The sequence below is a fragment of the Pezoporus flaviventris genome, unplaced genomic scaffold (assembly GCF_033815535.1).
Source record: "Pezoporus flaviventris isolate CSIRO_AGI_PZ_B2104156 unplaced genomic scaffold, CSIRO_AGI_Pfla_v1 ptg000013l, whole genome shotgun sequence".
In the NCBI taxonomy this organism is placed as follows: domain Eukaryota; kingdom Metazoa; phylum Chordata; class Aves; order Psittaciformes; family Psittacidae; genus Pezoporus; species Pezoporus flaviventris.
In genome coordinates this window covers 35,676,519-35,704,394 of record NW_026892561.1, presented here as the reverse complement: position 1 = coordinate 35,704,394, position 27,876 = coordinate 35,676,519, and the positions used below count along the sequence as shown (strand labels likewise).

Below are 27,876 nucleotides of genomic sequence, written 5' to 3'. Positions count from 1 at the left end.
GCGAGGGCTGTGGCGGGGAGGAGGAGAAGGAGGAGGCCCGCGTCCCGGCCGCGGGAGGAGGGCTGCGGACGGGGAGGAAGAGGAGGAGCCCCGCCGCCCCCCACGCGGCCCGCCGCCCGCTAGCGGGAGTGCCGCGGCCCGCCCGCCTGTCGCAGGAAGCAGCCGGAGGATGTGCGGTAGTGCCGGGGGCCCGGTCGGCACGCCGTGACAGCCCGCCCCAGTAACGCACTCGCCTTGCCCCAGCCGGTGGAGCCCCTCCCCGCGGAGGAAACATGTCCAAGATGCCAGCCAAAAAGAAGAGCTGCTTCCAGATCACCAGCGTGACCACGGCTCAGGTGGCCAGCAGCATCACCGAGGACACTGAGAGCCTGGACGACCCGGATGAGTCCCGCACTGAGGACGTGTCTTCTGAAATCTTTGATGTTTCCCGAGCCACGGATTACGGCCCTGAGGATGTGTGTGAGCGGAGCTCCTCCGAAGAGACTCTCAACAACGTGGGCGAGGCCGAAACTCCTGGCACTGTCTCTCCCAATCTCCTTTTGGATGGGCAGCTGGCTGTGGCTGCTGGTGGGGTAGCTGCGGCTGTGCCTGTGGCTCCCAATGGAGGGGCTGTGCCCAAGAGCTCTGCTGTGCCCCTGTCAGCTGCCGTTCCTGGCGCTGCCATGGCAGGAGCCAGCAGTGCTCAAACTGCCTTGCCCTCCACAGGGCCTTCTGCATCAGCCGTTCCTGGGACAATGTCTCAGACAGTGGCTGCTGCATGCAGCTCACGCTTCAGGGTGATCAAGCTGGACCATGGTACAGGGGAGCCCTACAGGCGAGGACGATGGACGTGTATGGAGTATTATGACCGGGACTCGGATGGTGGTGGTGTTCTGGGCAGGACTGGAGATTGCATTAGGCACAGCAGCACCTTCGAGCAGGCCACTCAAGAGAGGGACAGTGGCCTTGGTGCCACAGGAGGTTCTGTCGTGGTCTCAGCTGTGCCAGCATCGGCCTATGGCCCTGATTCTGTAGCTGACAGTTCCTTGACTGCTGTGTCACAGCTCATCCAGACAGAGAAAATGAGCCAGTCCTCTCTACAGCAACCTAATTTTGTCATTGGGCAACAACAGCAGCCGCAACAACCCATAGGTGGGGCCGTACCTCAAAGTACTGCTCAGCCTATGTTTTCTGGGGCATCAGTAGCAAATCAGCAAATGATGGTGCCACAGCAGTCACAGCCACAGGTAAATACACAGGGTGTTGCACAGGCTGGACCCAATGGGAAAGGCATGGCACCTCCAAATGTGACAATAGGCCAGCCAAGCATTCCTGTGGCACAGCAGCAGGTGCAGCAGGCAAGCATACCAGTGACTCAACCGCAACAATTTGCTTACTCTCAGTCCCAGATTCCACCAGTTCATCTACTGCCGACACAGCCTTCTGGTCAGACTGAATACATGCAGCACATGACAATTATGCAGTCTCAAGGAGCTATTCAACAGGCTACTACGGGCTCTGTTCCAAATACTGTGGCTTCCAGCCTTCCTGTGGGGCAGGTGACCGGCCAAAACCCCTCACCTGTGGGAGCACCAGTGATGGGGGTGTCAGCGCAACCTGGTGAAGCAGTTGGACAGGGATCAGGATTAATACAGAGTGGCCAGACGCAGGCTAGTCAGCCTGCCGTTCCACAACCAGGAGGTGTGGTGCAGCAAGGCATTGGACATGCAGGGGTTGTGCAACAGAAATCTGTGACTCAGCATCAAATGGGTGGAAGCAGCCAAGTGTCCGGAATGCCTGGTGCTCCCCATGCTGTGGTCTCCGGAGTTCAGAACGTGCCTGCGGTTGTGTCTGGTACAAGTGTGCCTACTGCATCTACCACCATTTCTGTTACTATGCCAAATGTCCCTGTTACGCTAGTCCAGTCCCAGCTGACGAGCCACACTTCTGTCAGCAGAAGTACCGGTGTTGTCCAGCCGCAGCACGTCGGACACTCGTTAATGCAAGGCACTCCTAATGTACCTGCAAATCTGCCACAGTCAAACCTTGGACAGTTTCAGACCCAAGCTCAGTCCTTAGTAGGCCAGATTGATGAGTCTAGAAGAAAATCGGAACCCCTACCTCAGCCACCACTTTCTCTTATAGCTGAAAATAAACCTCTTGTGAAGCCTCCCATTCCAGACACTCTAGCAAATCCACTTCAGTTACCTGCAAGTACTCCTATGAACAGTCTTGCCAGCTCTGTGTTTGGCATATCTATTCCTGTTGATGGTGATGAAGACAGGTATGAATTATTTTATAATGCCATAAAAATAGCTTTTCTGAAGGGGGATAAAAAATTGACTTTCAAGTTCCTTTCAGGTGTTTTTTTTGTGAGTTCATATTTTCAGGAAGTTGTAATGAAATTTACCTTGACTACTTTTTTTTTTTTCCTTAGGAGGACATAGCAAAGTGTTTAAGCAAGTGGTGGACTGTATTTGTTCTTATGCTGTGAATGTGATTACTTTTATCACAAAGCAGAAAGTACCCTGGAAGCTGCTTAATGCATGTGTAATGCTCCTCTTCCAAATCAAAGACTGAAAACTCCTTCTGCACCCAGTTGCTCAGTATGCAAGGGATTCTGCTCCTTTCCCCTGAACACATTGTAAAACACTCAAATGACAGCCAGGTTAAAATGAGTTTATTGACACCACTGTATTGTGGTGGTGTTAAGAATAGAAGCTTAGTGCTATCTTGGGGCCATTGGGTGAGGAATTTTGGAAAACTTTTAACAGATCTATAACAGATGCGTAACTTCAACAGCTTATAACAGATTATTGATTTTTTTTTTTTTTTTTTTTTATCCTGCTGTTGAGTTTGCACTTCATAGTACCAGTTAGTAAAGTAGTTGCATCTGGATGTGAATTTGTGTGCCCCTTACACAGTGAAAGCTCTTCTGATAATGGTTCTTTTACGCTGAAAAAGAATGTCAAGAACTTACTTGGGCAAAGATACCTGCACCTTGGAAAATACAATCTTACAATGAGTTTTCTTTGTAGGAAAGTAATTTGGAACAATTAGTTGTAACAGAGTGTGTAGTATGAGCAGGCTCATCAAAGGGCCTGAAAGAGGAAGCACGGATGTGAGTTTTATTCCTATAGACTTCTCAGACTGCTCTGAAGGGTAGTATGATGGCCAAAACTCCTCTTAATTGACTTCTTTCAGAGAAGACTTTCAGGGAAAGCAGTGTTGGAGCAGTGAATTAATGTCGTTAATATTTACTGTTAGGACTACAGTAGTTTGGAGGAATGAAATACATGTGGGTTATATGTATTTGTATTTTTAAAAGTGGGTGTAACACAGTTATGGGAAAGTCTGATGAATTATCCTGAAAGTCTTCCCTTGCCTTGAGAGAATACAAGGCTTTGAGATTACAGAGTCAGTGATGGTTGGAGTGCCTTTTAGTAAAGCAGCTGCATGTGTGAGGTCAGGGTGAGTAGATGGAGAAGGTACGTTCAAGACAGGTTAGCATTTGGAGAGTTAAATCTGCAGTAATGCGGGCCTTGTGCACACCAGAGCTTTTGGCTAATGCTGACTAATGCAAAAGCCGTGTTGTGGAGAGTTGCGCTAGGTCTGGTTAAAGCAGTAAAGGACTTAAAAGCTAAACAGTTACAATATTTTAGCAGTTGTGCCTTCCTTAAGAGGATTGCTGACGCAGCTGACAGGCTCTTCCTTGTGCGAGTAAGGTTTGATTTCAAGCTGATAAAGTTTTTTCACAGTTCAGTGTATTATCAGAAGATGGTTTCATAGAATTACAGAATGGTTTGGGTTGGAAGGGACCTTAAAGATATTCTAAGATTTGTCTTGTGTTTAATCATTCTGATGATTAAGGAGTCAGAAAGAGACCAATGTATTTTACATTCCTTTTGTATGTCTTCTAATACTTCATTTTTATGTAAATTCTAGTAACAAATTATTATCTGAGACGAATTAATCACTTGATATAATAACAAGGAAAAACTTGCCCTACTTATTCAAACCTGTAGGCTGTTCACTGTGATGCACACCAGTGAGACAGTTCTTGGTACTTTTAGCCCAAACAAGTGATTTTTAAAGTTACTTACGTAGTTTTGTCTTTGAACTTGAGCCGCCTTGCAACATTGCTTCGCACATTCATTTCTAAAGAAACCTTTTCAGAAACTTGACTCTGAGAACTGCAAGTAAGAAATAAGAACGGACTCTGGAAGTAGAGTGCTTTTTTGGCATGCCACATTATAATAATAAGTAGAGAAACTAAACTGTGGTTATCTGGAAAGAAATGTGTATTTCTCAGTTGTTTGCTTCTGCATTGGGTGATAAAACCTTGTTGTTTGCTGCAGTGGTACATGAAACAAGGGGCTGTATGGTATTTGAAAGTCTCTCCTGGGTTTAAACAGCCCTAGGCTTCATACTAAGTAGATCCATGCAGAGCTAGTAGATCTAAGTTTAATCTTTACTCCCCTCAAACAGTAGCCTGACTTTCACTGGTTTCAGACAGAGAAAGGAGAAAATAAAAACCTAGCAGCTTTTTAAGGCTGTTTTGCCACTTTGTTTTTATTTGCTCTACTTGCTGGGAAGGCTTTACTATAAAACTGTCTCCTGCTTGTCTGCTGTTACATTCTTGCTCCTGCTTTTTTCCTCTTTCCAACCATTTAAATTGCACCATTACTCCTGTGGGCCTATGCCCAGCTACTTTATCTACTGAAATCCATGGTGAAATAGTTAATGAAGACCTTCAAGTGTCATTAAAAGACTTGAAGTTGATACTCTGATAAAACTAATAGGACGCAAAGGGAGTTCACGCATTATGAGTCACGGTTCCAGGCTGCCTGCAGGTTCAGGAAGTTAATGCTTGGGTTTGTTGAGAGAATTTACTTTGTGATCGTGAGAGCTGGAAATTTGTGGGAAATGCTTTTTTCTCTTTTATCTCAATATTAATGTGTAACATACCCAGGAAGAGGGGGGGTCAACGTGTAGGCAGGTATCTGCATTTTTTCTGATGCTTTCAATTATATTTAAATGTTTGTACTTACTTGAAGCTTGACAAACTTCTATAGATCATTCTTCTATAGTCATCCTCTGAAACAGTGATTCATCAAGGAATACTGTATAGCTCGAAATAGCTTAGCTTTATCTAGTAAGTCATTCACTGTTTGTAATATGGAGAGGAGCTGTTCTGAAGGTAAAATAATTTAGGATGGGAATTCTTTGAAAACAGAATGTGAGAAAATGAGTAAGTGTGAGGCAGAGAGGTCTGATATAGAAAAAGCTGGTCAGTTCCCGTCTTTCCTGTCTTAGGGTCTGCTGTTTTAAATAAAACTCTTGAGCTAGAGGTGGAGGTGTAAGTTGATAAAGCCATAGTTCTGTATATCTGTAGATGTACAACTGGTTGGTTTGTTTTTTGTTTTTTTTTTTGTTTTAGATTTTTTTCAAGACCTTGCTTGAAGATCTTTAATTTCCCGTTTTGCTAATCGAATCCACTTTTACACTGGTCTAGACAAAACTGTGGTTCCTTCCATTGCTTTGGAAGTTATGAAAGATCTGCAGGATAACAGTTTTATTTTCTTTTCCTCTCTAAATGTGGCTACAGGTAGAATAAACTGCAACAGTATTCAAGGATAGAGGAAATAGTACTCTTACTGAAGCAGATGTGGATATCGCAGTCCACTTTAAATTTGGAGTCTGACAAATACTATAAAAACGCATGAAGAACTGGATCTCAGAATTGCCCTGACTCTTTATTTGCTGGGCTTCAGCAGCAGTACTGGTTGGTTTGGCTGGAGGGCAGTTAAAGTACCTGAGAGGATTTTAGGAGCAGTGTATGTCAGTTTCTCTACCCACATTTATGCCCATGGATACACAAACTTGTAGTTGACAAGCATAATATTCCAGCTGGCTTAATAACTTTATTTTGGCTCTTGGGGAAAAATAAATATGTTGCCTCTGTTAAAAGAATGTTACTGAGAAAGCTTGTTCAAACCTCCTACACGTTTGGCAGACTTTTGGGGCAAAATATTACTAGGCATGTTGGAAAAGGAACAGAGTATAGATCATTTTCCAGAGATAGCTGACCAGCTTGAACTGTGCAGGCTGTATTCCAGGAACGCTAATGAATGGCTGCAATTGTGAACTGTCAACTGCAGCAGCTTAAACTGCTGAAAACCTGATTGTGCAGACTTCTTCACAGCATATATCTCTCCGCTCAGCTAAATCATGTATTTGTATAGTGTACTAACTGTTGATAAAACTGAGCTTTTCAGACCATGTTCGTAACTGAGCATGGGCATTAATACAACTTCGGTAAGGGTTTAGATGCATGTTTTATTGTACTTGTAAAGAAAAAAGAAAGCATCCTGCAAATAACGAACTAGTAAGCAATACTTCAGTTAAGTTATTACTGAATACTGTCCCTTGCTTCACTTTGCTTATAAACTTACTAGAAGTTTGAGTTCTACTGCAGCTGCAAACTTGAATGTTTAAAGTTCTCCTGAAGGATTGTGTTTGCAAGAGTTTGTAGAAGCAGGTGGAAATGAAAAGAGGATAGACATGCTACAGTCATGAGTGCCTTCAGTTTGACAGCAAGACTGCAGCATTTGAAAAATATTTTAGATAGAATAGCTGAGGTGAACATTACAGTTGGCGACAGCTAAATGAGGTTAATGCAAACAAAACTGCAGTTCGTTACGTCCTTTTATGGCTGTCCTTTCTGTAACAAAAATTACATAAGGTAACTCCTGATGTACCAAAAACACCACACCAGATTCTAGATTATGGAAAAACTGTCTTGCCATACAGTCAGTTCTTGAGTGTTCTGAGACACCTAAAAAGAAAATGTGGCTTCCCAGCGCTGTTTCCCAGTTTAAACTTTCAAGTGCCTTTGTAAAGGAGGAATCAATACATGCTTAAAATTAATGAGCTGTGTTTCAGATGAGATAGTTACTATAAGGAGGAAAGGGGGAAAATATTGAAATTAATTCAAAAAGTGAAACGGTGCAATTTGTTTTAAAGACAGTAGTGTACCAACTCTGACATAAATGGTTCTCTGTACCTCGAACTCCTAAGTTCTGCTCAGCTGCTGTGGGTTAATTTTTTTCTCTGCTTCCCTATAGAAGAGTGCAAGTGTTTCATAGTCAGCTCATTTCTGAATGCTGTCTTGTATGGTAGAAATAACAGCATATGTTTCATGGAAGGTTTTTATACTTGTTAAAAGCTGAATCTTAAGAGTATTTAGTTCTTTTGAGCAGGCAGGACTGTCAAACTACTAAAGAGCTGAAATTTGTCTCAGGCTGTGCTTTTTTTTACAGGAGTTACTGATAATATTTTATAACTTCAGGTGACATAGTGAAAAGTAATTGTTCCCTATTGAAATAGGTATTTCAGTATTGTCCTGTTGCATGTTGAGGCCATATATTAGTTTTGTCAGTTGTAAAGCTGGTGACTAGCAGCTTCTGTAGCTCATGGAAAGTGCAAACCTTGTTTGTGTTTTCTGTGTGTCAGCAAAGATTCCATAAGAAACTTCTGTGAGACGACTCCTGGTAAGGTACAGCTGGTTCAGTTCTGGTAGATAAATCTAGATTGTCAGCCACAGGTTTCTGCTTTTATTCCTATTTTTGACAAAGTTTAAAGATAGAAGTATTTATAGCAACTGCTAAAGCTACTGTCTTCTGAGAAGGTTCTCCAGACATAAAAGGTCACTTGAAGTGCAGTGTAAGGTTGTATCTTCATTCCTTCTCTTGAAAACGACTCCAGCTTTAAACTTCATGCTACATAAATACAGATGTGTATTGAGAGCTGGTGAATTTTTTGTACTGTAGAATAATCTATTTTTACTCATGCTGAGCAGGTAAGTTATTTAGCCATATGGACTGCTGGATGCTTGTCATGTTTTATTTTGCATGATAATATTATTCCAAGTTTTTTGTATATATTCTTTGATAGAAGCTAAAAGTAATGCATTTGTATTGTGACAGCTTGCTTGAATGCTTTTAACAGTGCAGAGAGAAGGTAGAAGTATTAATTAGTACCATAGAGAAGTATCAGCTGTCTGTCAACGGCAGCTATGATATTTGTCTAGCACTCATTAAAGATTACAAACTGAAATCGGCGTCTATGTCAATAGCAGACACCAGTCAGAGTTGCAGACTGGTTGAGGTTGCAAGGGACCTCTGGAGGTCATGTGGTCCAGCCCCCGCTGTTCATCAGGGTTATCTAGAAATACTTGCTCAGGACCATGTCCAGATGGCTTCTGAATAGCATTGTATGCCAGTGCTCAGTTACCCTCACAGTGGCAGTATTTCCTGATGTTCAGAGGGAACCTCCTGTATGTCAGTTTGTGCCCGTGGATTCTGGACCTGTCACTGGGCACCACTGGAAAGAGCCTGGCTCCATTTTCTTTATGCCCTCCCTTCAGGTACTTATATGTATCAGTGAGATCGCCCTGAGCCTTCTCTTCCCCAGGCTGAACAGTCCCAGCTTTCTCAGGCTTTCCTTATAGAACAGATGCTTTCTTGACCCTTCATCATCCTTATGGCCTTTTGTTAGACTCTCTCCAGTATGTCCATGTGTTTCTTGTACTGGGGAGCCCAGCATCTTCCAGGTGATGCCTCACGAGTGCTCAGTGGAGGGGAAGGATCGCCTCCTCAGACTGCTGGCCATGCTTTGCCTAAGGCAGCCCAGGATCCCATTTAACTTTGCCTTGCTTTGCAGCAAGGACACAGTCCCGATACTTTGATTTCTGGGAGGGAATGAATGTGGTATATATGTGACATAGCAATGCAGAAGTGTAGCATAGAAAGAAAGGAGGTAACTGACCAGACCCAGTATCTGAAGATTTTGTGTCTGTCTAGAGCAGGATTAACTTGTCTGGTTTATTGGAGGATGAGGTGATCAAAAATGAGGGCTAAAAAAAACTTGCTTCTCTGTCGAGTTATTTCAGCTATTTTTGTAGGGGTGTAGATGACAACTCCTGGAATTGTGTCGTATGTAGAACACTGTTCAGTGGGGGCAAAGATCATAAATTCCTTGACCATCCCTACAAATGCCTTTTTAAAAATACACTTTCTTTAAGCCAAGCAGTAAGCTCTGATACTGACGGTGCTATAGTTAGAAGGTCAGCTGAGTGCAGGCTGGCCTGAAACTTGGAGAGTCATAATGAACTTGTAAATGATGTGGAAAGGCAGACAAATACACTTATGCAGTGTAATAAACCATGCTGTACATGGTCTAGGTTCTGATATCTTTTCTAAAACCTAAGTATGTAATCTAAAATGTTAGCTAATAGATGCTTTCTTGACCAATATTACATAAGTAAGGACAGGTGTGGTTTGGCTCAGTCTGTTTGAATCTTTTTTTTCCACTTGCTTTTTTGCTCTACAAATATCAAAATACTTTGCTTTCAACAACCAGGAACCAGTTGTAGTTATAGACTGAAACATCTGAAACTTCTGTATGGCAACTTGGGGGGGGGGGGGGGGAGGGAAAATCTGATTTTTGGGCTGTTTCTTTGAAGATGAATACTCAAGCCAGCTGTTCTACTGTGCAAGGCCACTTTCACGAATAATCATGAGCAGCTTTCCCTTTCATCATCAGGTTTGGAGAAGTCTAGCGTTGTGGGCAGAACAGGCAGTAGAAGCCTAATCCTGTACGATAGCATGTTCATAGATACGAATAAATGTCTTTTTCTTTACCAGTCAAGTTGTGTAAAAGTCAATACTTTTAACAATTTTGACGTCCCTTCCAGATTTTTGTACATATAATGCAATACGAGCAAATGTGGATCTTTTAAATTCAGAAATAAGGAATTTATGCTCTTTTTTTACTGCCTTCTTTCATGCAGCATATTAGGGTCTTCTTTTCAAATGCATTCCAAGCTTTCTCTCTTGAATGGGATAATTTGCAAAAGAATAATACGGCATAGTAGTATTAAGTAGTAAATTACAATGCATGCTGAAGGACTGCCATAGGTTGTGAGGTGAAGTTCAAGATGTTTATTGAGACCATGTAAGTTGTTTTCAAGAGGTCTGGTGTTTTGTTTTTGTTTTTTTTTAAACTCGTCTCAGTTCATCAGAACATGGATGATACTGATGGGCCTTTCTGTGGCTTTTCTTGAAATCTTCTTAATACTGGTAAGAATCTCTGACTGGGTCAAGCAAAAGACTTTCTCCATAGCCATTAAGTTTATCAACTTCTAATCTATAGTTGTTTCTCTTTGAAGATGTGGTCTACTGTGTTTTGTTTTTTTTCCTTGAAACATCACATGAACTACATTGTCTTGTATCCCCTGCCTACAAGAACTGAAGTTTAACCTCAACCAGTGAGAAGTCATTAGTATGTGAAATTTTACGCTTCTTCCATGTTTTGATTTGAGAACAGAATCACTCAGATCAGTCCTTACACAGTCTGTAATATTATGTAATTAAAATTCAGCCTGACTGACAGTCATGACAGCCTTCACAAAACAGCCTTGCTTTATTAGCATGTATTATTTTAGTAAGTGTGTGTGTGATGATGCTGTCTGTGGGGTGGAAGAGAGCAAGAGCATTGGTTGCCTGGTTGGAACAGAAGTACTAGTCAAGAGTGAACTAAGGATTCACAGAGTCTGGCTTTGGAAAGTGGGAGGATGGTATGTAGAGGATGAGAAAGATCATCAGCGAGTCCTGAATGACCTTAAAGTTGTTATGATTACAGGATTGTCTACTGTACAGGACTACTGAGGTTTGGGGGCCAGTTTTCTGGACCCAAGAGGATTTGACATTAGAGTTTTGAGTTACAGCTGTTGAACTCAGAAGTAAGGAGAGATTCAGAAGATAAGCACCTGCATTCTTCTATCCATAATTAGTATCAAATACTTATATCAGAATTCACTATTTGAACTCTTCAGCAAAGCATCTTCAGAAATACTGAGTGATTATTACCTAACACAGCTAATTTTATTTTAATTAATTAATGAAATTATTACTGACTGATGTTATTTACATCTTAGGCAAGGTACCACTGTTTTATCCATCCAAGGCTTTGTGAACAGGAAGCATGATATCCTTACTGGCCTCATTAATTTTTGCTAGTATACATAAACTTAATTTCTTTATAGAAACTTGGACTTAGGCTTTCAGAAAAGGTAGTAAAACCAAGGGAAGTGTCTCATTTTTCATGTTCCTGCACTCTACTGATGTAGTGTCTCCCAGAGACTTCAAATGCAGAAACTTCAAAGTGATGTTAATCAGAGAAGGCTTTGAATTACTGGTAGCAAAACTTGGTAGACTTTAACAAATAACAAGGTGCAGCTCCACCTGAAATATGTAGGCTAGTTAGCTTCTGTAAAGCAAATCTTTATGCAACATGTGTGCTGAAGAGCGTTTTGTAATATCTGTTCTCTGGAATATATAGTGTAAGAAACTGCTGATTTTTCAGCAAGGAACTCTGCTTGCAGAAGATTTGTTGATACCAAATTATTACCTGTTAAATTAGCTTGAATTTAATACTCTGTCAAAATGCTTCTTGGGTTTTTAGACCAGATTTTCACAGTCAATACTGAAATCCTTGGGGGGGGGGGGCGTGGTGTGTGGAGAAAGCTTGCTGCTATTTTATCAGACAATGAAAAAATGAAGTCACATAACCTTTTCTCTCAAATCAGTATCACTTCAGGTCTGTCATAATGGTATAACATGGCATCGTGCCTCTGCTCTAACTTGGTATAAGACTGTTAAAGGCTTTGAGTATGTTTTAAAATGCAGTCAAGTATAAAAGTGTCTTCTACAACTATTCAGTGCTGGGACAAGAGAAGAAGTTGTTGGCTGGTGATTTTCCTCAGGTGATACCAATGACTGCTCTTGGTTCAGGGTGGGCTGAAGCATTTGAGATGCTTCCAACTGTCCTTCCCTAAATACTTGGGTTAGTCACTGCATCCCTCTGGTCTGACCATTATTAATGTTGATATAACGTGCTCTGTCCATGCTGCATTCTTATTACCAGTTTTTGTAGAAGTAGTTTTATTCTTTTTCCCTAGTATTCATAGGGACTAAAAAAAATGATAGTGGTGTCTTTTTTTAGAGAGCGAAGCCCGAGAACAGGGAAAATGTGGTGCCAACATCTTGACGGGGCAAGCAAGTGATGAATGAAATGCCTCTGCTGTGCACTTGAGACAGTCATCTCTTATTCAGTTCTCCTTAGAGATGTCTAGTTACTGCATAACATTATTTTCCAAAATCCTCTTTTGAGGACAAGGCTAAGAAAGTATGGGCTACTGCTCTGATCATTGATATGGAAAGGTGATGCAACTTGTAGCGAAGTCTAGCTCACTCTTTTCTGGTACTTGAAATCTGAATGTCAGGAGTTCGAGATGCAGCTGATGTCAGACTTCCGTGCCTTGTTCCAGGCAGTGTATGCTGCTTTAGTTCTCTCAGTAAAGTTACCTTAAGGTGATTTTCATTGTTTCTGTGTTGTGAGTATGTAGTTTGTTTGAAAGCAGACTGAAACTGAATGTTGGTGCTGCTCATACTGTCTTGCTAATGATTTTGTAGTACGTTTGGGTGTTCTTTCATCTCCTTCTTCCTGAATTACAAAACTACAAAATTAATTAGAAAATTACAATTACAAAGTGTGTCCTAGTTTGGTGATTTTCAGCACTTAAATTTCTGTATCTCTTGATTTTTCAAGTGAAGGTCAGATACATGCAATATGCTCTCTCTCCAGTGTTACAATATTTTCATATAGAAGTAGCCTGTGAACTCCTTTAAAGTCCAGCATGGTGATTGAGAGCTGCCGTTTCAAAACTGTCATGGAGCCTGCTAAATGAGTCAGCTTTTCCTGTCCTCTGCAGCTAGAATGCACCTAAAACTGAATGTAACAGCACCTAATTCTTGCTGGTTTTTTTTTTTCCATTGCATTTATTTCAAGTATAATGGCTTTAAGGAACTATAAGAACAGAATATGTAGTTAAACCCAAAGCTTAAGAGCTTTAATATTGAGACTTCTTTTTTTTTCTTTTAATTCCACATTGACTTCCCCACGTTTAGTCATTGTCAAGTTTCTCCTGCAATGCTTTGTACTCCAGTTACTGTTTTGAGAGTAACCTACTCTGTAGGTGGAGTCTTATGAAATAAAGCTGATTTGAAGTTACAGTTGCTTTAAATAGAAGGTGATATAAATAAAAAAGCAAAATGCTTTTAGGAGGGATGGAGAAGGAATGCTGTTACTAGTATAAATGTATTCTTGAAATGCCATAAACTTTACTGGGAGTTTCTTGATAAGCTATGATAAAGTGATTGCAAAACCCCTTGTTCTGATCTTAAATAAACTGTGCCAAGTGTTTCAATTTGGAGACCACCTGTAATCAGTTTCCACTGCAGGTCATAGCTAGTAACCTAGTTAAGCACAGCCCTTTATTGGTGTGCGGTAAGACACAACTAAAAGATGCCTTGGGTTTGAAATGCTTCTGAGTACTTACACATCCAATTTTTTTCTAAACTTTATAAGCTAAGGAGGGATTCATTTCTTGTCCTTTAGTGCACATCAGAATAGGCAGTTGATGCTCTATATATTTTTATTTTTAATGTCTTCATTCCTTATTGATCACTCCAGTGAAATACATCTACATATGCTGATAGTTGTCTTAAGTAAGCTCAGACTGTTCTTACTGTCAGGTCTGTTGACTTAAATAAAAATTCTGATGTAGCATACTTTTGTTTGCTGACTTCGTGTTCAGGCTAGTTTTAAGTCACATTTCTCAAACTTTAGTTCACTTCTGGCACTGTAGAAATAATGTAGATGTACAAAGTGACATACTAGCATCTTTTCTTTGATAAATGCAGCTGAAGAACACAGTTTTATTTACAGATATACTGTCAGGCTCCTATAGCATTCTATGGGAAGGATAGGAAGCTGGGTGCTTGCTGTTCAATTCCCAGTCCCAGTTCTTCTTTCTTTTCTATTTCATAGTTAGATTTAGTTCCTGTAAGAGTTGATCCTATTCAAAGGCAGACTTCTGCTTTAAAGTTCTTGCTAGGGCCTGAAATCTTTTGGAGCAATGACAGTTTGTTATCTTCTAGAATGGTAATATGGAAATTCCACCACTTCTTTAACAGGTCTTTTCTATTCCTTGCTGTTTGTGTGAAAAACAACTCTAGTGTATAGTTTAAACTTTCTTTGCTGCAATTAAACCTCACACTGTTTGTGCTGTACTTAAACATAACAGGAATGAAAACAAGTTTTCTTCCCTTCACAGATACTTTAAACTGTGTAAAGTCTGTCTTTCATCTATTTTAAATGCTAAATTCTCCTACTTGGTGATTGTGATTATTGGAAAAAAATAATGGAATAGAACATGCCTTATAGTGGTCTTACCTGGGTAGGCCCATATCCTTCTGGAGAGCTGGTATCCAGAAATGACCATACAATCTAAGTTAAGGACTCAGGCCAAATAAAACAAGACTTCAGTTAGTATGCGTACCTCTTGTGTAAGAAGAGTATTGCAAGTTTGACACCTTTGCAAGGTTTGTATTTTTAACTTCTGTTTGTATTCTCCTCTATGGAATTGCAGTCAGCTCTTCTTTCCATGTTTTGTACTTGTGCAGCTGATTATTGCTACCAGAGTGTAATACTTAATGCTTATCCTTATTGAATTGCATCCTTTTTATTTCAGACCATTGCTCCAATTGGGCAAGATCTTCCTGAATTCTATTCCTGCTGTCCAGAGTGCTTGCAGATCGTCTGCAGGTAGAAAGATAGTCTGTACTCTACTGTCCAAGTCATGGATTCAAGTGTCCCATAAGACATTCGGAGGAGACCCCTGGGGAGCTTTGTTTGGGGCATCCTTCCACTCTTCCACTGAACCATTGGAGAGCCATGTGTACAGAGTAGTTATCCATAGTGGACCTGCTTTGTATAAGCCATGTTCTTATAAAAATGTCATGCAAGATGGCATTAATAGTGCTAGTAATTTTATGACAATCTTTATCACATCTTTTGTGTTTTTTTTCTATATGAGGCCCATTAATTTTTCTCAGAAGGAATTCTTGTCCGAGATAAGCTTCTGAAAGGCTATCCATGTTAGCTTGCTGCTGTCTAGGTAAAAACAAGTAGGTGGTTCTGCTTTGCTTTGTTTTTCCTCTGAGGCATCGAGTAGCGATTACAGGTTGTCTGATCAGATACTTTCATGTTCTTCAAAAACAGGCACTTAGGCCTTTTCAGTCTTCTGCATCATTCCTGTTCTCAAAGTCAATGAAAATAATAGTGATATTTAGAGAGAGAGAGCTGTCTGAGGTGGTCTAGTGTGAATTTTTTACTTTCCCACCTTGGGGTAAAAAGTGTGGTATTCTTCACAGTTTCCTCTTCTTGTTGCCCTTAATTGCTGAGGTTGATCAGTAGTTTGAAGGCTGAAACACAGCTTCAGCTATATCGTGAACAATGATGTTACTATTCCTCCTTCAATGGTAGTAGATGGAAAAAAGGCAACTGTGCAGCAGCTTTTGCATGCCAAGCTGATACTCATCACTTCCAAAGTGAGTATCATTATTTAAACTAAAAGGCATTTATCTGTGTACTTGAAAATTTGCCAGCTTTCATGGGCGTGGTTTCTAGTGAAGCAGAGCTCTCTAGAATTTGTATTTGGCATATGCAGATTAATGGCAGTGGGAGGACACTTGAATATGAGGTGAGACTTTGGATGTGTTTTAGATTTCCCTTTAAAAGGGAAAACTTATGAAAGTGTTCTGAGAACTGACCTTAGATCAGATTTCCATTGCAGGAAAACTGTTGTCAGAAACCATAACATCAGACTGTGTTGTGAGTATTGACATTTGTGAGCTTTGAAAGGGAATAAATACGGTATGAGTTGCAGGACTTCTTAAGAGATATGGAGGCAGTTTTTACCAATCAAGATACAGTTTAAATGTGCTAAGATAGTTGCCTGTCATAATCCCTGGTACTGGAATTAAGCCTCTCTGTCCTTTGGAAATACCTGTTCTCCTCTCTTATCAGAGATGGAGGAGGGGAAGCACCTGGTATACCTCCTGTGGAACAGGAGGTGGGCTTTCACTTCCTGGCTTGGCATCCCCTTTCTGGCTGACTCTTTGCTCCCCTGTGGCAGTCTGCCATCAGCTGGAACTGAGACTTGACCTCTGGGACCTGGCCATCTGCTGGGAGGGCAATGGAGGAATCTGCTTTGTTGGTCTGGGCTGTCCCTACATTCAGTTTGGGCATTGTCAGAAGGACTTCTGCTGTTTCAGTCATGATGCAGCCCCAGCAGGCCATGTTATACTACTACTGTAAGCTGTTTTCTCAATTGTTCTGCAAAGTGAAAGAAGTTTTTAGTAGTTCTCAAACCTTTTACTGCTTGTGGTTAAAAATAGATATCTCAACAGTTTGAAACTCAGTCATAGTAGTTCAGACCTGCACATAAGGCATCGTTCATGTTACCTCTGTGGATCTGCTTTTCAGTTTAGGTAGCATCCTTTCTCTTCCCCCAGTTAACATCTTGTTAAAATATAGCTATCTAGTAAAAAATGTTCTCTTAACTGTCTGAAGTAATGCAAAAGCTGTTTCAACAACGTGGGGTACAAAACGAGCAAAACTTTCATACCTTTCCAGATACTTGCTTAAGAATAGCACAAGAATATATAGCATATAGGGTATCAGTGTAAAAATAGATAGTATGAAATACATGCCATGTGGTTATAAACCACAACTTCTTATACCTAACAATAGCAACAAGGTTTTATATGTTGCAAGTAAATTTATCTTGGAACTTGAATAACTTTCTATTTACAGTCACCTTCTGAGAAGGAGAATTTTACATACTCCTCACAACTGAATTAGAAGAGCTTGGGCCTTGTCCTTCCCTTCCACAAAGGAACATTCTCTTGATCCGCAGGTGCCAGTTGCTTTGCATATGTTAGACCCTACATCACTCAGATGTCCTTTAGCTATTGTGTTGCTCTTCCTATAATTAGTTGTATTTAGTTGTCACTCAAGTGTGCAATGCTTCTAAATGCATAAATAGTACCAACATAGGAGTATATTAATGAGTTTGGTCAAACAATTTCTGTAGCAGGTATTAAGCTAAATTCCAGACTTGCAATGTTTTTTTTTGGTCTTTTTGAAGGATAGAGTGGTGAAGGTGGAAGGGGGAGTAACAAGCACTTCAAACGACTCATTCCTGATCACTGCAAATGCACAAATACTGGTACTCTTGCAAGGTTTCTGGTATATGCGTGCCATGGGAATCGGATTACTTCAGGCAGTGTTTTGTTACGGCTTGTGTATTTTGTGATTTTTTTTATTTTATTTTATTATTTTTTGTTCTGTGATTTCAGCTATACAGTAGTACATAAATGAAAGTGTTAATGTCTTGAAGACAATTTTAAGAAGTATACTTGCCATAAACTTAGAAAAGGTATGGGCACCTGTGCTTCTAATATTGGCATAAACATTTCATTTTAAAGCTATTTAAAAGGAACTTGAACTAATACTAGCTTTTTTGAAGATGTTTCAGCTAAGTTATTGTGTCCTTCTCTAGGACTGGTATAACTATACCAATGTAAGGATGAACTATGGTATTCAGAAAAGTTTTTAAGCTCTCATACAGCCACTAGCAGTAGAGAATTTTGACTTTGTCTTTAATCCAGTATCTTGTAAATGGTAAGTGTTCAGGTGAGACTTTTGAGAATTAAGTTCTTCAAATTGCACTCTTGGTATGTTGCCAGTTGTGGGGCAAGTGCATGCTGGATGAGGAAGGTCAGGCTGTCTCAGGGGTTTGGCCCTGGTGGCAGGATTTATGCTGTGCTGTCCAGTTTGCAGCAAGGTTACTGGAGCCTGTGCTGAAGGCTTGTGAGACCCAGGGTAGTAGCTAGCGTGTTCTGACTGACTGGCAAAGTGCTTCCAAGCAACAGTTGCCCTGTTGCATATAAAAAGGGGGACATGTGAGGATAATGGACAACCGCTTACAGAATTAGGAATATTTTAGATTCCGCTTTTCAATTTTAACTTGATTTGGTTTTTAGTTGCAACTTAATCTGTCATAGCTTGTATGTGGCATATTTAGCTCTGACTTCTAGGTTCCCTTGGAGAATGTGTGTGTATAAAGTAGGGTGTAAAGTAGAATAGAAATACTGAGTATTGTTTGCAGATTATTTTTTTTTGTGAATTACAAAAAGTGTGAAAGGTATCTTTTGAATTTATCATTAGAGTCGTAAACAGCTTACCTATACAAGATTGCCAGTATGACATAAGATATTTGGCAATGGCTTTACAGTTGTCTTTTTACAGTAGAAGCTTGAAATAGCATGAAGATCCATAGGGCTTGAGGATTACTTTATCTTTTTGAATCAGGACGTCCTTAATGGAAAGCCATAGAAGCAGTAAGGTCTTTAAACTGTGCTTCAGGCATTCTGTGAAGTCTGTAAATTTAACTTGTCTGGATAGCTAATTTGCTTTGTAATGCAGGTTGAATAAGAGTATTTTTATTACGTACCCATTTTCAATATGTTTGTTTGATTCTTGGATCTCATAGGAATCCGTCAACTGCATTCTACCAAGCGTTCCATTTCAACAAGTTACGCGAGTCAAAGACCTTCTGGGATAGGTATGAATACTTAACTATGGAATGCATACATGCTGAAGTATGCATGAACAGCTTCGCTCTATGCAAGTTTCTTGTCGTTTTTGTTTGCACAGAACTGCTGCTTGTGTTTAGAACTTCACACTGGGCTTCTGCAGCCTGAAGATCTAAAAGCAGTCATGGAAGTGAAGTCTTTGTAATGAACTTTAATACTAAATAAGTCTAAAATACATGACATGACATTTTTTCCTTCCTCCTTCCATTATGCATGTATCATACATAATGTGTAAGCTGAAAGAGTTTAATGCGCTGCTAGCTGACCATCACTAAAATATTTGCAGCTTCCTTTTCCAAAAAAAAGGAAACTTTTTTGGCATTGTGGTTATTGAGTTCTGTATCAGAAAACAAGTTGTGTAAATATTATATTTAAACACAATTTTGGCAAAGCTAAAAGTTCTTTTGGTCTCAAAGCCAGGAAAGGAAGCTTTCTGGCTTGCTTTCATTCTGCTTAAGTAAAGCTAGATGGGGAGCAAACATGAACTGTGGCAAGATATGATGGCAAAGTAAAACTACTAAGTTAGCATTGAACTCATGGCGAGAAACTGCAGTGAAGTGTAACAAAGTCGTATCTGTCACAGATATGACTTCTCAGAGATGCATTACTAATTCATCAGCTGCAAACTGTTTCCTGCATTTTTATGATTTTGAAGGTTTTTTTTGTCAGCATTAAGTTGAAGTCCTAGTGATTATGTGACTTCATGCCTTGTGATGCTCTGGCTTATCACAATACTTCTGCTTAACAACCACTATAGAATATAAATTTTGTTTAGCAACTGAAGTATTGATACTGGCTGTGTTTGACTTGAGAGCCTTTTCAACTTGCAAAACTTAACTGAATCCTTTAAAGTTTGCTTGGCAACAATTTGTATACAACACAATTGTATACAATTTGTATACCAACACAGATGGTTGGAAAATGCTATTGCATCCTGCTTTTTTTCTTTAACTGCTGAAGTGCTAGCATTAGTTTCAAAAGCACATCTTCCTTTTGTAGCAGAAACTTGGACAAATTTGCATTTTTGCTTTAAGCTCTGGATGATGCCACTTTCCTGTATTTATGGGACAGAGTTGGTATTTAGGTTCCAAGGATTTCACTATTTAATTTCAGGTCTTTGAGCACAAGTTTGGTATGTAGACGAAAAAGCTCACTTTAAGGTCTTGCCTTCATCTGTTTCTCTATTTTCAGGTCTTAACTTAAAATATTTCTTGAGTAAGCTGATGACAAACAAACAAACCCTAAAATCAGATGATTGGTGATTAAGGCTTCACACATACGACGTTTATATACAATGTCTGAAACAAGTACTGGAGACATGGGATATAGAAAAACATTAAATTCAGGTTGAAGAGTATAAATGGCTTCCTTTAAAATAGTCTTGCCTCTTTGCTGTTAGAACAGTTTGTGGTAAAAACAAGTATTTGTAAAAACATAGTCAAATTCATGAGGACTGATAGAAACTTTAAAATTCTTTTCCATCCAAATTCTGAAGTCTTTGATGTGGTTTAGCAGGTTTTGTATTTATACCCTAGTGATTAGATTTTCTTACAATGATGTTAGGTGGTTTTGCTTTACTAGATGACTGAAGTTGAAAAGCTTTTAACAGTAATCTTCCAGTGAAACCTAATGGAGGTTTATAAAGGTGCCCTCCAAGGGCACAGCCAGTAAAGCCCATTCTGGGGAGCTCCTCTCAGGGTCGAGGTATGGTGAACCTCAGATGTGCAGCTCTGCCAGCAGTGCATGTCCTGGCAGCAGCAGGGCAGGAGACTGACAGCACCCTGCTAGCTCCAAGCTGCATAGGCAGTGGGGCATCTGATGCAGGTGGGGATCTGCTGTCAGACTTGAGTACTTCGATAACTATAAAATTGTTCGGGGTTTTTTTTGTGATCCTCAGTTTTTGAAAGAGAAATCTCTGCTGTGAATACTATAAGCTCATTTAATTTCCTCAAAATCCCTTTGTTTCCCCATCACAAAATGTGGGGGTTAACATGCTGTGAAACATAAGGATCTTAAGTCTGCTGGCAGTAGACTCTTAATTACATTTTGCAGCTCCTTCAGAAGTAGGTTGTGAACCTCAGGGGCTTGAGTTAGACTTTAGTGTAAACATAATAGAAAATCTTCGTCTGAAACTTCACTTTTTTCTACCAAATGTCAATTATTCTCCTATGATCAGCTATTTCTTGGGACCATTTGAAGGCAGCAAAGCTAATCACACACTATTGCAGTAGACAGTAGAAGATTGCTAAATCATTCCATTAAAATGGGGACTTGTTTATTTTTCACTTGTTTGGGGTTTTGTTTTTGGTTTTGTTTTTTTTTTTCAGGGCTGGTAATAATCAAGCCAGTAAATATTAGTGAAATACTGGTTGTTACTGATATGTTTTCAGGAAGCCCACAGATGTTTTCTGCGTAGGGTTCACATAAGTGTTGCTAAGAGCACAAGTTTCATGGGTCTGTCTTCTCATATGGCACATTACTGAGAAGATTATGAAGGGGAATAGTGGCTTCTTGGCATATTCACATGGGTCTGGGTGACTGCTCTTCTGTGCCTGGGTTGCCTTTGGGCGGTAATAGTGCCATAGAACTTTAGATGGGTTTGCCCGAAATACAGACTTTTTTGGTAAATTTGAATTTAAAGCAGTAGCTACCAAATGATGTTACAGCTTGTTGATGTTACTGAAACATCTTTCCAGTAATATCTTGCCATACTCCTTGAGTGCCATGTCTCCACAGGAAAGATTTTTACAGCAGTGAAGTCAGAATTATACCAAAGCTTTGAAGAAATGTGATTCATTGTGGAAAGTGTGATTACTATATATTGCATAACATGCACTTAGATTTAGAAGTTCTCTTCCCATTTTCTTAATCTGTATGTACATGATTGTGCAGGACACTTCTCTCAGTTTGTTTGAATAGACATTTGAAACAAAAAAATTGCAGATCTGTTTTTTGAGTTGTAGGGCATAGGAAAAATATATCTAAAATACACCATAAAGAAGTCTGAGGTGCATTCTGTAAGTATTTGATAAAAACCACTTTGTTCCAAGTGCTGCATACCTGATTGTGAGCTATGGATAAGCTGAGTTATTAGTAGTTAAAATCTATTTTTTTTCCTTTGTCTTTCAAAGTAAAATGTGAAAAAAAATATTTTTAAGCCACTAGGGTTTCTTAAACAATCAAAATGAGGATTTCTCAGACTAGATTGTTTTGCGTGACTGGTAAGTAGGAAAACATAGGGTTTGCCATCCATCTCTGGAAATGGTAAACTGTGCATGATACTCTGTCAATTTGACTGACTGTAAATCTTGCCTTGTACTTAACAGGCTTCAGAGTGATCTTCGTACAGCAATATAACTTCTTTTTGGTCAGAGCCTTCCATTTTTTTTAACCTTAACTTGGATTTACAAGTCAGACTGAATTGTTCTCATCAATTACTGTGTGTACACATGGTAGCTGGTTGACTACAAAAGCTCAGTTTGAGGGGGGGTATGTCGGAAGTTTGCAGTTACAAAAAAAAATATTATATGCATAATGCATCCCTTGAAACTGCCTATCTTAATGTGGATTTTTGTTCGCGTATTACAGCTTTGACAATAATTGTCAGACTTGTGTAGTTTGTGGAGCAATCAACTTTGTCTAAAAGCACAACATAGTAATTGGTCTTTTTTGTAAGACTTAAATAGTGTCTTTCCACTTCTAACTCAAGAACTTTCAGGTTGAGGCGTTGGATACACAGTGGATGGATCACCCACAGAATGTATCAAACTCTTTCAAGTTATGACATCCAAAAAGACTCAGTTCACAGATAGCTTCTTTTCTTCTCCTGGCTTTTTTGTAAGGACTGGATTGAATCTATAAATTTCATTCTACAGCCATGGGAGAAAGTATTTTTACGCAAACTGGATTTGATATAAACAGCTAAGGATTTGAAAAAAATCTTAAGACTTGGCAGCATTTGTGGTCTTGTACCATAAGAACAGCTAGCACTGGAGTACTCTGCTTCTGAATGTTTCACAGGAGCTGTTTGCTGGGCAGAACACTATAAAATGAACAAAGAAATGACAGAATCATTTGGGAATTATTCTAGCATAATACCTAATTCTCATATGCGTTTAGAAAGTGAAATGAAATGGTTAGGTGTGGTTTTATCCTGATGGTGGACTAGAGGCCACTCTGTTAGGGAAGATCTTTTCCTGGGCAGGTGGTAGTCTGCATGGTCCTGGGCTCTGCCTGCTGGAGATGCAGAGCCGGGGCATGGAGGTCTGTGCAGGAGGGAGGTCTGTGCAGGAAGCAGGTCTGGAATCCCAACTCCATGTGCCAGTAAGAGTGCAAGCTGCTCTGGGGGTAAGGACAACAAAAATAATGAAACAGATTAGTGTATAAACTACTTACGGCTTTCAGCACTGTCCATTAGTGTCACATAAAGTGCAAAATATGGGTGGGAGGACGACAGCTTCTCTGACTGCATTCAGATCACACTTATGGGGAGGGGCAGTTCTTATACCCACATAGTGAACCCTGTGCTCCGTTAAAAGGCAGACAAGAATTTGGAGCACAGGGTACAGCATGGGAAAGGTACTTCTGCAGCATGCAGTGCAGGTACGAGTGTTTCAGGTGATCAAGGAGAAGACTGCCTATCTTCCACTTGAGAGGTGTTTGTATGGAACTGATGGAATGCCGTAACTTTTGTGTAGGTGAGCTTTGGTTTTTAAAGAATCTAACTACAAAATAGGAATAGTAGAACTCAGTCTCAAATTTAATTAGAAGAGTATCGACAAAAGGTGTATCATTACACTGTAAAAATGCAGTAGATCCCACTGCAAAATTTGCTGTTAGCTTTAATTTTCCTCCCCTTTATCTCTTCAGAGCTGCCTCACCTGACTTAGGGTGGTGTTCATGAAAGGCTGGGACATGGAGCAGTCTTGAGGATTTTGATGACTCTTGAACACAGACATTTTTGATACTTTCAGATCTGAAACATGTTAAGTCAAGGTGGAAAGGAATACTTAACTTTTTAATGAGTTACAAATAGTTTTTAATCTGAGGAGCTTTACTACAAATACGTCTTGATAAAGGCTTAGAAGACAACAAGATACTGGAACAGTTTTCTTGTGAAATGAGTGCTTAGCACTTCTGATTTAGACTGCAAGCTTTGTTCAGTTTGGAAACAGATGCTGTTGCTTCCTCAGTTTGAAAAGCTGATTCCCTCACTTACAAATGCTTGATGCTAGGTACTGTCAATTCTTGTGAGTCTTGTTAGGGTGGCTTTGTCTAAATAGTCTCTCATTCTTCTAATATTCGAGCTTTCTTTCTCGTATATAACTAATACTGCTGAACATATCGCCATTACTCATTTTAGAAAACCTTAAGTAGCTTTTTTTCTTAACACTTGGTTTTGGTGAATGTTGCATATTTTCAGAGAGGCAAGTTTCCAAGCATGACTGGAAGCCTTGCATTTTTCCTGGACGTTCACTTTTTTAAACGTAGCTGCACACTGCTGATAGCAACTTCCATCACTGGGGGAGCATTATCAGTAGTTATCACTGACGGGGCTGGTAAATAGCCCTGGAAGTGCCATCTTGTGTCAGACACGGTGCTGTGGAGTAAAATCAGACTACTGAGACCTAGTGTGGGTGGGCAGACTTGGAGCATATGGGACCTGTGTATGGATGGAGCATTCTGTGGCTGCCATGGGGGAATTCCTCTGCTGCAGTGTTGGCTGACCTGTCTGACCTCCTGGGGAAAGCTACAGCTCCCCTCCTCATCTCCTGGAGATCAGCATCTACCAGAGCACAGGGACACCCTGGCCCACCCAAAATTCCACCTTGAGAGCTACATGTGAACAACTGGCTTATTTTCCTGTACTGGGACTTGAAAACAGACCAAATACATCAAGGCCTGGATTTCAGTAACCTGGGATTTAAAGATGTAGTTCAACATATGCACTCATGACTGAGATGTTTTGTTGGACTGGCCAGTGTTAATATGTCTTCAAATCAAGACTGACCCTAACTGTAACCAGCAAACTGCAGTACTTTTCTTAGAAGTGGGAAGTGATCTGGGGAGAATTCATTGAAAACGAGTCCATCTGCTCATGGAGTTCAGGGCTTTAGTCATGTCTTACTCTTCTATTGATTGCTGCCACTTGCTCAGAAGTACAGGGCTGAGCCAGGAACTTTTTAAATGGAAGGTAGTCTTCAAGTAAAAGTAGAGAACAAACATTATGACAGGTTTGTTTTGTTTTTTTTTTCCCCCACAATCTTTATAAGAGGAATTTAGCAGAAATAAAACTAGAGGTAAGGACCCCATGAATATCCCATGAAATCCCTGTTTTCTCCAGTGAAGAAAGCTGAATAATTAGGCAGGAAATCAAAGCAGTTACTTTACTGTTTATTCTAATGCATTTTTCTGGTTATGGGTGTCATAAGCATAGTTTGAGGAATAATAAACTGAAGGAGCAGTGTCTCTTAAGTGCTGTAACTGTACTGGGCAATACAGTGGGGGACACCTACCCAGTCCCCACCTCAATGTGTACTGAATTCTTGAATCTGAAGCTTTAGCCTTCCAGTGACAGCATGTTCTAAGGAATCCTGCGGGTGCCAGTGGGTGCACAGTTTTAACTGAATGATACAGTAACGCTTACAAAGTTTTCTGCTTATATTTACAGTGCATCTGGTGCAAGTGTTGTTGCCATTGACAACAAAATAGAACAGGCAATGGTAAGTAAAAAAATAAGTTATTTCTAATAGGATTAATGATTTGTCGCCGAGCATAAGTTTCCAGCTGTATTATGTTTTTTGTGAGTTTGTAACATCCTTTCAGTTGGGTCAGACTGAAACTGAAACCATCATTTGAAAAAAAGATGTTTGGTTCAACTATGGGATACCCATAAACCATGATTGCCTTTACTGTTGGCCCCAAAATGTCCCTGAATTAATTTTCCTACGAATTTCTGTGAACAAGCTGATTGAACTTAAGAGTGCGTTTAAGTCTCTTCAGTGAAGTTCATTACTAGTTTGTCTTAATGGTCACTTAAGCTATCCCATCTTTGACATTTTGTTCAGCTTTGGTTACATCTGTTCCATTTTTTTGCTTCTGCTGATTTAAAGGTTTTCTTACTTCCTCCTTCTTGTACACCTCAGTGCTTCAGTCTGTAACACAGACTCCCCCCTCCAGGTCAAAGCTTCACAGCTGATGTTTTCACTCTGAGTAGCTGGAACATAATTCTAGTCCCTGTCTTCAGTGTAACCAAGGTGACTAGAACTTAATGCTGAATGCCGAAAACAAAGCTTTTGATGTAAGGGCCACTTTACAGTGAATAAAAGGGCTGGGTTATTTGATCTTGAAGACTAATTTATTCATGTCTTCTTAGTGACAGGGCTTTAGCTTTCTAAGCTTATGCTTACTTCAGTGACACTAATAAAATAGTAAATCCTGGGGTTGGAGTGGAATGAAACTATTCTTTCACCTGGTGTAACTCTTAACTTACTCTTCACAGGATCTAGTGAAAAGCCATTTAATGTATGCTGTAAGAGAAGAGGTGGAAGTCCTGAAGGAACAAATAAAGGAATTAGTTGAAAGAAACTCTTTACTTGAACGAGAAAATGCACTGTTAAAATCTCTCTCAAACAATGATCAGTTATCCCAACTTTCAACCCAACAGGCCAATCCTAGTAGCACTTCACAAGCGCAAACAGTGATAGCACAGCCTCCGCAGCCAACGCAACCTCCACAGCAGCCGAATGTCTCCTCAGCGTAAAGCTTTCTCGCCTCCATTGAAACACAAGTCCGAGAGCAGTCTGTCCTTGTGTGCCACTGATGTTCTTTCCACTTTATATGAAAGCGAGTAGCCATGCTTCTGTTGTGTGTTTGGCCTTTTCAGTATTAGACAATCATTCTATAAAAGCTGTCCCTCACTGGTGTGTCCTGAAGTGCAGTTGGTGTCTGTTACGTCATCATTGCACAAGGGAAGTCGTAGAAGGAGTTACTAATGCAGAGAATGCATTTGCTTGGCGTGCAGGAGTGAGGTCTTTAAGAGCTTTGGTGGCTCTCCAAGGTTTCCATGTCCCATGGATTACTTTGAGCCTTGCTGTCTGGTAAGAAGTAACAATTCATCTTCAGAGCCACTGTTCTTTCAATATAAGTAACATTTGCCTACATTAGTAGTTCATTTATTTGTTTTATTTATTACAGGGCTGCTATTTTCATAATGTACATGAACAATGTCACAGAACTTTTTAATTTTTTTAATAAATGTATGTATCAATAAAATGATAGATGGGATTGCGTTTAATAGATAAAATGTTTAGGCAATAATTGAACAAAAGAATCCTGGCATATTTCTAACACTAATGGCAATTTACCTTTGGTATTTATTTACGGTAGTAAAGATCCAGCTTGAATGTAAATTTTGTATAGAGTGTAAGTATGAAGACCATAGTGCATCTGTACAGGTAGTCACCAGTTATTGTGATATAATAAATAATTGATGGGCTATTTTGATGAAGAAAACTTTGCTCATTTCTGTTTCTACTTTCTAATAGGGAGAAATTGCCATGATTCCTCTGCTTTTTGACATTTCGTGTAATTCCTTTTTTTCTTTTTTTTTTTCCTTTTTTTTTGGGTGGGAATAAAAAGCTGTGAAATTGTTCAACCTACTTTGTAACCAAAGAAGCAAAGCTGTGTAATTGAGTTGTTTTGTTGTTTTTTTTTTTATTTTATAATGCACATTCTTTATGTATTTTTATTTAGTGTTTTCTCATTCACAACTTTCTTTGCTGTCTAGCATGATCTGCATGACCTGTAATCTTTGAACCACTTCCGTACCTCATGTTTTTATCCAGCACTCTTATTGTAATATGTAATAGTCTGTGAACAATGTCAAATAAAAAAGAACAGCTGGTGGTGGTGGAGCTGAGCTAGTGTGCTACGCACTAGTTGTTAAAAAAAAAATGAAGTGAGCCATCTTTTGTTCATTTAAAATGGTGTTTTGAATTTCGTATGCAGGAAACATTTTGTTACATTGCAGATTTTAATGTATTTAATAAATGCAACATGCAGATTATGTGCAGTGTATACTGAGTATTTAAATTAAAAATGTACATTTCATAAATACAGTTTCAAGAGAGACCATCATTTGTGTAAACTAACACAGTGTGTCAAATTGATGTATAAATATATATATATTTTAACACATTTTTCTGAAATTAAACTGCAGTTTTGTTGAATTTTTTGGCTGTAGAAGTTGTTACAGTGTAACTAAATTCAC

At 39.8% G+C, this 27,876-nt stretch overlaps 1 protein-coding gene across 6 annotated transcripts; it reads left to right on the top strand.

Annotated features, from left to right (window-relative positions):
- TSC22D2 (TSC22 domain family member 2) lies at nt 1–27,720 on the top strand. 6 transcript variants are annotated; one of them, XR_009743224.1, is made up of 5 exons: nt 1–2,263; nt 14,636–14,709; nt 18,503–18,611; nt 25,276–25,327; nt 26,107–26,149. XR_009743224.1 is itself a non-coding variant. In XM_061452770.1 (5 exons), exons 1-4 carry the CDS (start codon nt 273–275, stop codon nt 25,314–25,316), a joined length of 2,178 nt encoding a protein of 725 aa, XP_061308754.1. In that variant the 5' UTR covers nt 1–272; the 3' UTR covers nt 25,317–25,327; nt 26,107–26,245. The 6 variants fall into 6 exon arrangements, 5 of the variants coding, with proteins under 5 accessions (XP_061308754.1, XP_061308751.1, XP_061308755.1 ...); XM_061452770.1 differs by having other exon boundaries at nt 18,503–18,574; nt 26,107–26,245; XM_061452767.1 differs by lacking the exon at nt 14,636–14,709 and having other exon boundaries at nt 18,503–18,574; nt 26,107–27,720.
- The last annotated feature ends 156 nt before the right edge of the window (nt 27,721–27,876 follow it).

Coding starts and splice junctions, on each gene's coding strand:
- TSC22D2 (XM_061452767.1), top strand. CDS start 273: ATGTCCAAGATGCCAGCCAAAAAGAAGAGCTGCTTCCAGATCACCAGC. Junction 2,264..18,502: donor GTTGATGGTGATGAAGACAG/GTATGAATTATT, acceptor TGGATCTCATAG/GAATCCGTCAACTGCATTCT. Junction 18,575..25,275: donor TCAAAGACCTTCTGGGATAG/GTATGAATACTT, acceptor TTATATTTACAG/TGCATCTGGTGCAAGTGTTG.